Source organism: Oncorhynchus mykiss, chromosome 11 (assembly GCF_057628025.1).
Source record: "Oncorhynchus mykiss isolate SJ-2025 chromosome 11, ASM5762802v1, whole genome shotgun sequence".
Taxonomy (NCBI): domain Eukaryota; kingdom Metazoa; phylum Chordata; class Actinopteri; order Salmoniformes; family Salmonidae; genus Oncorhynchus; species Oncorhynchus mykiss.
The window spans coordinates 17,836,392-17,848,995 of NC_143032.1; the positions used below are offsets into that span (position 1 = coordinate 17,836,392).

The window sequence follows — 12,604 nt, forward strand, 5'->3', positions numbered from 1 at the left end:
CAATCACAGGCTAATGGGGGTTTCCCCTTGTAAGTCCAGAGGGGTGTTGTGAGTGTTTGGAACTGTGTGCTAGATGTACAGTAAACTGTACAGGATTAAACCCTTAAGAAGCGTGTAAGGGTTTGTGCATGGGGAGCAGAGGAGGGAGGCCTCAGAGTAGTGCCAGAATACATATGCCTCCTCCTCCTCCTCCCGTTTTTTAGTCTGTCCCTTCTACCTATGTCGCTTCCACCTCTGTCCCTCCCACCTCTCTTCCTACCACCTCTCTCCCTTCCACCTCTCTCCCGTCCACCTCTCTTCCTACCACCTCTCTCCCTCCCATCTCTGTCCCTCCCACCTCTCTTCCTACCACCTCTTTCCCTCCCACCTCTGTCCCTCCCACCTCTCTTCCTACCACCTCTCTTCCTACCACCTCTCTCCCATCTATCTCTCTCCCTTCCACCTCTCTTCCTACCACCTCTCTTCCTACCATCTCTCTCCCATCTACCTCTCTCCCTTCCACCTCTCTTCCAACCACCTCTCTCCCATCCACCTCTCTCCCTTCCACCTCTCTTCCTACCAAGTCTCTCCCTTCCACTAATGTCCCTTTTACCTCTCTTCCTGCCATCTCTCTCCCTCTCACCTCTCTCCCTTCCACCTCTCTTCCTACCACCTCTCTCCCTTCCACCTCTCTCCCTACCACCTCTCTCCCTTCCACCTCTCTCCCTACCATCTCTCTTCCTACCACCTCTCTCCCTCCCACCTCTCTTCCTACCACCTCTCTCCCTTCCATATATCTCCCTTCCAACTCTCTTCCTACCACCTCTCTCCCTTCCACCTCTCTCCCTACCACCTCTCTCCATTCCATCTCTCTTCCTACCACCTCTCTCCCTCCCACCTCTCTCCCTTCCATATATCTCCCTTCCAACTCTCTTCCTACCACCTCTCTCCCTTCCACCTCTCTCCCTACCACCTCTCTCCATTCCACCTCTCTTCCTACCACCTCTCTCCCTTCCACCTCTCTCCCTTCCACCTCTCTCCCTACCACCTCTCTCCCTTCCACCTCTCTTCCTACCATCTCTCTTCCTACCACCTCTCTCCCTCCCACCTCTCTTCCTACCACCTCTCTCCCTTCCATCTCTCTCCCTTCCAACTCTCTTCCTACCACCTCCCTCCCTTCCACCTCTCTTCCTACCATCTCTCTTCCTACCACCTCTCTCCCTCCCACCTCTCTTCCTACCACCTCTCTCCCTTCCATCTCTCTCCCTTCCAACTCTCTTCCTACCACCTCCCTCCCTTCCACCTCTGTCCCTTCTACCTCTCTTGCTCCTTTCCACTCTACTCAGTGAGGCCTGACTATCCCATCTCTCACCATCCTCTTTTCCTCCTCCTCATATTCTTTCTCTATTCCCTTATCCTCTCTTCCTACCACCTCTCTCCCTTCCATCTCTCTCCCTTCCAACTCTCTTCCTACCACCTCTCTCCCTTCCACCTCTGTCCCTTCTACCTCTCTTGCTCCTTTACACTCTACTCAGTGAGGCCTGACTATCCCATCTCTCACCATCCTCTTTTCCTCCTCCTCATATTCTTTCTCTATTCCCTTATTCCAGGCAGGGCTAGTTTTTCTCCCATCTCATCCTCTCATCACTCTCGCCTATACAGTCAGGCAGGGCTACATGTTCTCCCTTTGTCTCTCTCTCTCCCTCTCTCTGTCTCTCTTTCCTATAAATAGCAGGCTTGATTCCTCCCCAACAGAGAGAAACAAACAGGTCAAGGAGGTCTTCTTTAGAGAGAGAGAGAGAGAAATAGAAAGAGAGAGAGGATAGATAGAGAGAGAGGATAGAGCACTGAGACAGGGGGATGAGCAGCCATGAGAGTGTTGTTTACTTGGACGACTAGCTCTGTCCCCTGTAAGAGATACACACACCCACACACCCAAACACACACACACACACTAGATCAAAACAATTATGACATGTCATCATTTAAGGATCAATGCTGTTCTTTCATTATGTGTTCTGAAAGCCATGTATTATTCAGTGGTTTCAAATGGATCCTGAACAGAAAGATGTGATAACGTCCTTTCTAAAGCACAAACACTTTCTGGTGTTATACGATTTGTTGATACTATGTTCAGATGAAAGTCAGCCTCCTTAAATGAAAATATTGTACATGTACACATGGCAAGATACATGTGGTCCTATATCATTATACATGCATGTGTCATCCAATAGAAGAAAGGAAAGAAGACCTTTATTTTTCCAAAATAGACTTGAAGTTAGGAATCACATTTTTATTAAATGAATTAAGTATAAATATCACACCAGCGCAATCTATAGTTTGAGGACAATCTATACATGAATAAATAGAATATAAAGAATAGAGCAGACTGATTGGAATAGATGTTTTATTGATCCATTATTCAACAGAAACATGTCGTTTTGTTGATACTGTACCCGTATCCCAACCCCCAGATACACCATTTACACACTATAGGTAGACAGTAAAACAGGGTCAGCTGCAAAACAGATGCTCGACAATGACTATAATGTAATGTATAATCTTCTTACAAGACATATATAAAGTCATGTATAATCTTCTTACAAGACACACAAGGCCCTCCCCAGCCATGGCTTTACCATCCTTTCACAGTGTCCTTGATAGACTATCAGAGATGCTTCTGTTTCACTCTAGCCCTGACTCAATCAATAACACACACTTCAGACGTTCCATAGGAAATGACTAGACAGCAGAGGAAGTCTGCTGGATGATGTATCACACGTGCGCGCACACACACATACACACACACGCACATGCACACACACACACACGCACACGCGCACACACACACGCACATGCACACACACACACACACACACACGCACACGCACACGCACACACACTTGTTTCTAGGGATTTGACACTCATCAACAATAGCCAGGATTATCCAGTGTCATTAATGGAGAGATACACTGAGTCTAGGAAAAGCAGTGATGAAGACAGGGACAACGAGAGGAGGAGGGGATAAGGGAGAGGAAGAGGAAGAGGGGAGAGATTGCAGTGTTTGAAGGAAAGTAAGAAATATATACAGTTATGTGTGAGAGAAGTGAAAGGAAGAGAGAGTGAGGGTCAGAAAGAGGTAAGAGAGAGCGAGACAAAGAGAGTGATATAGACACAGAGAGGAGTGAGAGAGAGGTGAGAGGAGAGAGAGGTGAGATAGAGAAAGGGAGAAAAAGAGGTGTGTGTGTTTTAGAGAGAGAGAGAGGGAGGGATGGACGGTAAGAGAAAGAGAGAGAGCGAGAACGAGAGAGAGAGGTGAAAAGAGGAGGCAGTCACTCTTGTCTGAGTGATGGTGTACCTCTGCAGGACCTTGAGCAAGGGTTAATGGACTATATCTGTTATTAACACACACACACACCAAGCCGCCAGTCCTACTGGAAAAAACAACATTGTAAAGGCCACAGTGCTTCCACTTAGACAAATGTTTTTACTCCCTGCCTTTGCATTCAATTTGTTTCTTAAGCCGCTTGAATACCTTATTTACCCATTTACAGGGCTAGATGGAGTGAATTAATGTCCCCACACCTTCCCCTGACTACAGCCGCCCTTTATCTTCACCCATAGGGGAAAACAGAGGCAGAGGAAATACAGGACTATAGAGAGACGGTAGTTTGTAAAAAGCTAATGGTCTGTGTGTGTGTGCGTGTGTGTGTTTTATGTCTGTGTGTGCCTGTGTGTGTTTGTGTCGTGGGGGTGGGGGTGGGGTGTATGTGTGTCCTAAAGTACTCTGTTGCTGCTAACATCTGCCACACCAAATGGAATAGAAGGAAAGTGAGTGCCCGGGTTGCTTTGTGTCTCTTGTGACTATTGGCAGGCCAGCACAAACACACAGAGATAAAAGGGTTCCCGTCAGAATGTAGGCTACACTCTGATGGCAGGTCAACTGCACTACTTGCTAAAGATTAAATAGTGACAAGACAGAATGGGGGAGGACACAACTGAACATCAAGTACTCCTACAATTTGTTTACTTTTTTATTTTAATTTATTATTTTTTTTGTGAGGAAATGTAATGTAATAGTTGAATATAATGGCGATGCTGGAATAACAACATTGATGATTCGAAATAATAGTGAATGATAGAATGCCAGTGGTCACTGCTCTCCCTCGGACTGTCATTCTACAAGCTATCAAACCTCATCCCATTCTCCCTCATGACCAACGCTCTCTCCATTCTACAAGCTATCAAACCTCATCCCATTCTCCCTCATGACCAACGCTCTCTCCATTCTACAAGCTATCAAACCTCATCCCATTCTCCCTCATGACAAACGCTCTCTTCATTCCTCCATCCTTTGTTCATCCTTCTTGAACCGTTTCCAATCGAGGTCGATGTGTTCTGACTTGTGCTAATAAGAACACATTCCACTAGAATAACTTTAGATTCTGCTCTCTCTACGTCTCCCTCTATCCATCTCTCTCCGTCTCTCTCGCTCGCTCTCTCTCTCACACACACACACACACACACACACACACACACACACACACACACACACACACACACACACACACACACACACACACACACACGCATACGGACACCCACCCACACACACACACACACACACACACACACACACACACACACACACACACACACACACACACACACGCATACGGACACCCACCCACCCACACACACACACACACACACACACACACACACACACACACACACACACACACACGGGTATGGTAGTCGTGGTAGTTGGACATTGTTAAAGGAATTATCCTGCATGGGTTGTCACTGTGCATTGACACAACCAGGAATTTGTTTCCTTGATAAAGCATAGAATCATCTTGGTATTCATGTCCCTATATGAAAAACTGAATGGAATAAAGATATTCCACTACTCTTGGAAGGAAATTGTATCTCTACTAAAGAGGTGTTTTATAGAAAAACAACATGTTTCAACATTATGTTCAGATTCAGATACAGTTCTATATCCTAGTCATGTGTTACACCAAGGAGAGGGAGAGGGGAAGAGTTGTATGGAAAAGCCCCAGAGTCTGGCTGGTCTGTGGGCTGTGGGGCTGTGGATCAGATCCATCCTTTACGGTTGCTACACCTGATCCCTGGAGAGACACACAGTTTCTCCCTAGAGAGAATCCTGGTAGAAGGGAGTTTTTAGTAATCAGGTAGCGAGAGGGGAAAAGGTGGAGGAGAAAAGGGGTGTAGCGGAGGAGAGACAAAATGAGGCAGAGCGAACGAGAAGAACTGAAGAATGGAGAGAGATAGAGTGTGGGAGATGGGGATGGAGAGAGATAGAGAAACAGAAGGGTGGATTAGTGGGGGAAGAGAAAGAGAGAGGTGTAGAAAGAGACAGTAGAAGGAAGAAACAAAGAAAGGTAGAGAGAAAGAAGAATTGACAGGGTAATCTCCAGAGGGAGAAGAGAAGAGAAGAGAAGAGAAGAGAAGAGAAGAGAAGAGAAGAGAGAGAGAGAGAGAGAGAGAAATGGCAGTGCAATTAACAGCTAACAGTCTGGTTTCCCTCTCCTTACTCAACTGTCACTGAGCATGATTAATCTACAGACCACACACTCACACTCACACACTCACACACTCACACTCACACACTCACACACACTCACACACACTCACACACACTCACACACTCACACACACTCACACACACACACACTCACACACACACAGCTTCATGTATGCAGTTAAAATGAGATGTTGTAAATAAGACTGAGGAGGACAATACATTCTGTAACAGTGCACTGGACCAACATGAATAGTTCATATTGTTATAGTAGAGATCAGATTTAATGTGATCTGATCTAGGGCACATCTATGATTTATACCAGGGGCATCAATCCTCCTAGGTGTGCTGGTGTCCTAAGGATCATGTAGATTCAGGTATGTAAGAGCAGGGTTGGAACACAACCAAGCAGGTGCACTACAGTTAATGTATAGCCTACACTGAATCCAAATATAATCATCATCTTTATTGTGAATTATTTATTTGTCATAGATATTCACTGCAGAGAAAATAATAATAATAATAACTGACCACCTACCAAATGACACATTAACTCTAAACACGCTACAGACAGGTCTCCAAAATAATCTAGGCGATCTGCAATAGTAACCCCATAGCCTTAGCTAGATACACGTTGACAAGCTCTCAAAAAAAATGTAAGTGGCAACCAATCAAAGCATGAAGTTCCACCACCACCAGCATGTTTTTCTCATATAGCTTACCTTTTCCTCTCCGCACCGGCTAGGCGAGCATCCCTTCATGTATAACTGACCCTAGACAACAACACCAGCCCGGTTCTAATAGCGTAAGACCATTTAGCTTTGGGGGAATAAGAGGGAAATGGTCTGGAGCGTCGAAGCTGCACCATCACATACATTCACACACGAAAAACTAATGACTAAATACAATCAGTTGACACCATCTACAAAAATACATGTTCATAACGGCATCAAACCGTATCCATTCCGTGCATCACCGTGCAGATCGGTTCTCATGCCCTCCCTTCCATCATCCCCTGCCCCAGGATGCACCCGAGAGCCACCACCACCACTAAACGGAAAATGACGAAGAAACAAACCGGTAACTTACGTGCGAAAGGGAGAGCTCCGTGCAGGCTGCGGAAACTGTTAAAAATCCACAGCATTGACGTTAACGTGAATGTTGAGACCAGCCCAGGACGGTGCATCTTCGCGTTGATAAAATGCCGAGGGAGAAAACAGGATAAATGAAAGTGGCGGAGAAATATATCCTTTTAGCACGAGACAATGCCTCCCTGCCGCTCGAGAGCTACAGACTGGCGAGGAGAAGACTCCGCGCGCGCGAATCTCTCTTTTCTACCACTTGTTCTCTCTCTCTCTCTCGTTCTCTCTCTCTCTCTCCCTCAATCTTATTGCCTACCAACCAACAGTAGCTATCCTATCTCATCAAGAGAGCGGTATTCGCGATCCCCAACTTTAACGACGTCACAACCAATAACTACATTAGAGGATAGATAGAGACTGTTAATAATTGTTACAATATCAAGCCATTTTTCAGGTAGGCAGCACTCAATGCACTGTCGACTAGTAAGACTGAAAGCTATTTGCTGATGGCTTCATGAAAGAAGCTTCGTTTCGCTCGGAAGTCCAGTGCTGATTGGTGCTGAAGTTGCTCTCTCGCTCTGTCCCTCTCTCCGCTTCCCACTTTCCGGTGGCAGTTGGTATGTTCCTCGCGACGTTCCCGCTGGAATCCTCTTGGGACACCGTGTATTTGTAACCCGCTGTCATATTTAGAAATGATTGCCAGACCTGTTGATTTTTATACATTTAGGATTATTTGAGTATAGATCTACTGTGTTTTCCAGTGATATTCAGTGAAACGACACCTATTACAATAGCAATTATACACATTATAGATAGCATATTGGCTATATAGGCCTACTCTACACATTTAAAAGGGATTGATTCAGGCGATTCAGTCATGATTCAGGTATTACATTCACTTTAAGTGTTAAATTAACAGTCATTGGTGTAAAAGAACCACGGTGTTGGTGTTAATAACTAGTGTCACCCCAAAACCACACCCATCAATATCACATTTCCCAGCATGCTCTGTTTTTGGAATTGTTTGTTTCAATATCTATGTTTTTACATGCACATTGATTGAGTAATTCATATTATGCTACTCATATATAAATAACATACATTTGTCTAAACCAATCTGTTACTTGGATTTTTGCACTCACTATTAAAATAGTTATTCCAGTTTAAAAGGTTATATAAGATGTATACAACAGTAAAAAGAGTAGGTCGTCTCATAGTCTTCCCAAGCTAGCAGTCATTCTGGATGCAGGTTGTGGGTGAATAGTCATTCTAAATGTTGGATATCCCCACTCTGGCTGAATTCCAATAGATATTACACATCTGCAAGCCAGCATAATGTGATTTACAGGCCTGATGTGACCTGTAAACAAACTATGAGTTTCAGGCGACTGTAAAACTATGCCTGCAAAATAAGGCCTTCTGAAATACTTGCTGTATTGTGTTAAGGATTTACATTTTAATTATAACATATTTCATTTCGATTTCACTTGGTGAAGGCCACAGGACTGAAAATAATTTAAAGAAACAACCATGTCTCTGTCACTAACAAATACACATGTACAGTCATAGGTGGTAACTCTACAATTCAATCAAAAGGCAAGGCATGGTATAACATATGCAAATAAAGCTATAGACGAAGCAGTGTGTTAATATGACCCTGAAAAGTGTGGACCCGATTTAACACTGGAGAATATGCTGTATAGTCAACAGGAGTGGGATAGAGAAAGGGTAGGTTGATCACTGTAAAATGTTAATGTATCTATCCCATCAAGAGTATCTTAAATAAGACAAAACATCTGTCGTCGCCCCCCATAAAAAAGCTGTGCTTTACTTTTCCTACTAGCACTGACTTTGCTTATAGCTTCTTTATTGAGGAAAAATATACTGACTACGACTGTTATATGTGGGGGTCTCTCCTAGCTATCTTAAGATGAATACACTAAGTCACTCTGGATAAGAATTTCTGCTAAGTGAGTCAAATGTGAAGTGTGAAAATGTAAATTAGTTTCATGATATGATCTTGTAGACCTATATTTGATAGATACTGAAGTATACTAAACTCAGAAGCCTATCAACTAAAATGTGTTGAGGACTGTAAATTAGTTTTTTCATAGTTGCCGAAATGCCACGTATGTCCACTTATATCAGTGCATTCGTAACCACCTAACCATTACAAAACTTATGTTAGAGCAAATAAGCTTCACGCAACAAATTAACAATTACATTTTTTGTTGACCAAATTCAACTCTCTCGTTGACATCCTTACAAAACTCCTCACTTCGTGGTCTTATTTTCGTGGGGCAGATTTTGTGCGGAGGAGACGCTTCCCTGTTTCCTCTCTGACAACACATAAGAATGCCAAAATGGCTCCTACACTAGACTATATTTTCAGCATTTCACTCCTAAATGAAATTCTGCAGAATTGACTTATGTTAATTAGTGACCTTCAGTGTCAATCGCTCTGTGGATTATTAGCATATTCTCAAAATAGCACTGGAAGTACTGAAGATTATAAACATCTACACTGTCTTGTGCACTAAGCTTTCCATATGTCTGCTTGTATTATGTCACACTTTACACCATTATTATAATAATACCGTATGTAGTCTAAAGTGTGACCAAATACAAGAAGACATATACATTTCAGTAGGCTAATGTTAGAATATTACTAATATTAGTAGTAATATTATAAAATGATTATTATAATATGTATTATTATATTATATAGCCTAGCTTCTATCAGAATAGATCATTGTATGTTATAGTATCTGAATATACGGTTAGCCTACATGTTATATTGTCAGAATGTACTGTGTACTGTACTTGTGTACAGTATGTTGAATGACTGAAATATGCTAAAATAAAAGAGCACACACCTGTGGAGGAAAACATTTTGGAGTATACAAGTATACCAATGTCCTGGGGTTCAAATAGGTGTTAACTCCAATATACTCCCATTTGTTTTTGTAAGCATACTACTGTTGTAGATCAGTGTGTTGTGAAAAGCCAGAGCAAGGCTTGAACCAGTGACCTTGTAATTACAGGGTAAGCACATTATCTCCTGTGCCATAAATGCACAGACTACTATGTCTGGGATTCTTGAATGTCAGGACAATCCTAGTCCGACAGAGAAAATGTATTGTTATAGTAGAGCTACATATATATTTTTTTATTATTTGAACTTTAAAAAAAAATACATTTAGGGGTATTTTTCTAAATATTTTCAATATTATTAATTTCCATGTCAGGAAATTCCCTTCTCCAGAGCAAAGGATCACATTTTCAAAAAACTGTCAAGAATAATCAATAACTGATACAGGATCTCATGTAGTTTCTTCCTATAGACCTCTCTGACTAATATTTCTCTCATAACTGTGATTCCTGAAAAAAATTCTAAATGAATCAGAAATGAGCATCTATACCATGACAACTCCTTCTTCATCTCCTGATTACATGTAGTGCAATGAGACAACGCATGGTCCTGAAGGTCGTCTACTTTTGAAATCACCAAACAATATCGAAATCACCATGGTCACAACCATAACCTGTCAACTCCATCTCCCTTATAGATTAAGATAGAATATGAGTTTTGGTTCAAATATGTTCATTTTAAATATGTTTTATAGTCATAAAGCAACTGAGGAAAAACACAATTACTACTAAGTGTAGCACTTCAACAATGAAGAAAAAAATGCAATTTGTCAACTCCGTAAAACATAAACTACATCAGATGTTTGACAGTCACCACCGTCAGAGTGCTGAAAGGTCTAATAGAAGGGATATGTTTTATTGGGGATTTTTAAATTAAGACATTTTCACATTTTACAAATGTTTTTATTGTACTTTTGTTTTTAGAGACAAAACTGTCTTTTGAGTATCTGTTGTCAACTCCATCAGAGGCTTGTCAACTCCGTCAGAGGCTTGTCAACTCCATCAGAGACTTGTCAACTCCATCAGAGGCTTGTCAACTCCATCAGAGGCTTGTCAACTCCGTCACGGATGGCTAACCCCTCTAAGATACATTTTCTTGTCAATATTTGGAATACATTTTTAATCACTGTTCTGCAAAATATGCTTCAATTATTGAAGTACATTACACGGCCAAAAGTATGTGGACACCTGCTCATCGAACATCTAATTTCAAAATCATGAACATTAATATGGAGTCGGTCCCCCCTTTGCTGCTGTAACAGCCTCCACTCTTCTGGGAAGGCTTTCCAATAGCCTAGGAACATTGCTGTGGGGACTTGCTTCCATTCAGCCACGAGAGCATTAGTAAGGTCGGGCACTGATGTTGGACGATTAGAGCTGGCTCGCAGTCGGCGTTCCAATTCATCCCAAATGTGTTCGATGGGGTTGAGGTCAGGGCTCTGTGCAAGCCAGTTACCTTCTTCCCAACGATCTCGTCAAAACATTTCTGTATGGAAATTGCTTTGTGCACAGGGCCATTGTCATGCTGAAATAGGAAAGGGCCTTCTCCAAGCTGTTTCCACAAAGTTGGAAGCACAGAATCATCTACAATGTCATTGTATGCTGTAGCGTTAAGATTTCCCTTCAATGGAACTAAGGGGCCTAGCCCGAACCATGAAAACAGCCCCAGACCATTATTCCTCCTCCACCAAACTTTTCAGTTGGCACTATACATTCGAGCAGTTAGCGTTCTCCTGGCATCTGCCAAACCCAGATTAGTCCGTTGGACTGTAGGATGGTGAAGCATGATTCATCACTCCAGAGAACACATTTCTACTGCTCCAGAGTCCAATGGCTGTGAGCTTAACACCTCTCCAGCCGATGCTTGGCAATGCGCATTGTGGTCTTAGGCTCGCGTGCTGCTATGAGGCCATGGAAACCCATTTCATGACGCTCCCAACAAACAGTTCTTGTGCTGAAGTTGCTTCCAGAGGCAGTTTGAAACTCGGTAATGAGTGTTGCAACCGAGGACAGATTATTTTTATGCGCTACGTGCTTTAGCTCTCGCCGGTCCCGTTCTGTGAGCTTGTGTGGCCTATCACTTTGCGGCTGAGCTGTTGTTGCTCCTACATTTCCACTTCACAAATAAACGCAAAACACAATTATTTTCCATCAATATTGCCCCTGTCTGTCGGTGTGGTGCATGCGTTTGTCTAACACTGTGTAGCCAGTTGTGATAACCATCTTGTGGCTGGGTTGAAATAAATACTTTCCCCAAAACCTTATCAATTAAATGTTAACTGTAAAATAGGCTTACCTAACGGAAGTATATCATGACTAAGTATATTATTTGTATATATTATTTGTTATTTGCAATCTTTGCCATGAAATGAGCAGCAGCAGTACCAAACCATCTGCTATACCGTCACATTAGACGACACTTTCATTACTAGCTAGATGCACAATTAAAGGGCCAGATATGCAATTAAAGGGGCATTACACCAAAAAAATCAAAATTTGTTTGTTTTCTTCCAGACTTTTTCTTAATTAAAAAACAATTCTGATCTGATTTACGCATTGACATGGACACAGAACATTCAAGTTTGTTGTTTCTCTATGAACAATTGTAATTCTAAAACCATGAACAGAGTGGTGCAGCGGTCTAAGGTACTGCAACTCAGTGCAAGAGGTGTCACTACAGTCCTTGGTTCAAATCCAGGCTGTGTCACATCCGGCTGTGGTTAAGAGTCCCATAGGGCGGCGCACAATTGGCCCACCGTTGTCCAAGGTAGGCCGTCATTGTAAATAAGAATTAGATTTTAAGTGACTTGCCAAGTTAAATAAAGCTTAAAATAAAAATTGAGAACATAATTTGGGAAAATAAAGATTTTATTACAGTTTTTTATTAACCCTTATTTTACCAGGTATATTGACAGAAAACTTTTATAGTGCAACTCAATATTAGGAAGGTGTTCTTAATGTTTTGTACACTCAGTGCTATAAAACAAAACAAAAATAAGTTTGGAGATGTGTATTACGTATTTGAATCATCTGATGTTAGAATGAAACAATCCAGGCCTTTAAA

General features: G+C 42.3%; 1 protein-coding gene across 2 annotated transcripts in view; it reads right to left on the bottom strand.

Annotated features, from left to right (window-relative positions):
• The window catches only part of cntnap2a (contactin associated protein 2a), a 262,480-nt gene extending 255,229 nt beyond the window's left edge, over nt 1-7,251 (bottom strand). The window contains exon 1 of one of the 2 annotated variants that reach the window (XM_036935092.2): nt 6,617-7,251. In XM_036935092.2, the coding sequence (XP_036790987.2) occupies nt 6,617-6,713 (97 nt within the window). In that variant the 5' untranslated portion in view covers nt 6,714-7,251. The remainder of the gene's footprint in view (nt 1-6,616) is intronic. The other variant, XM_090189632.1, reaches the window with a different exon arrangement.
• Between the last annotated feature and the right edge of the window lie 5,353 nt (nt 7,252-12,604).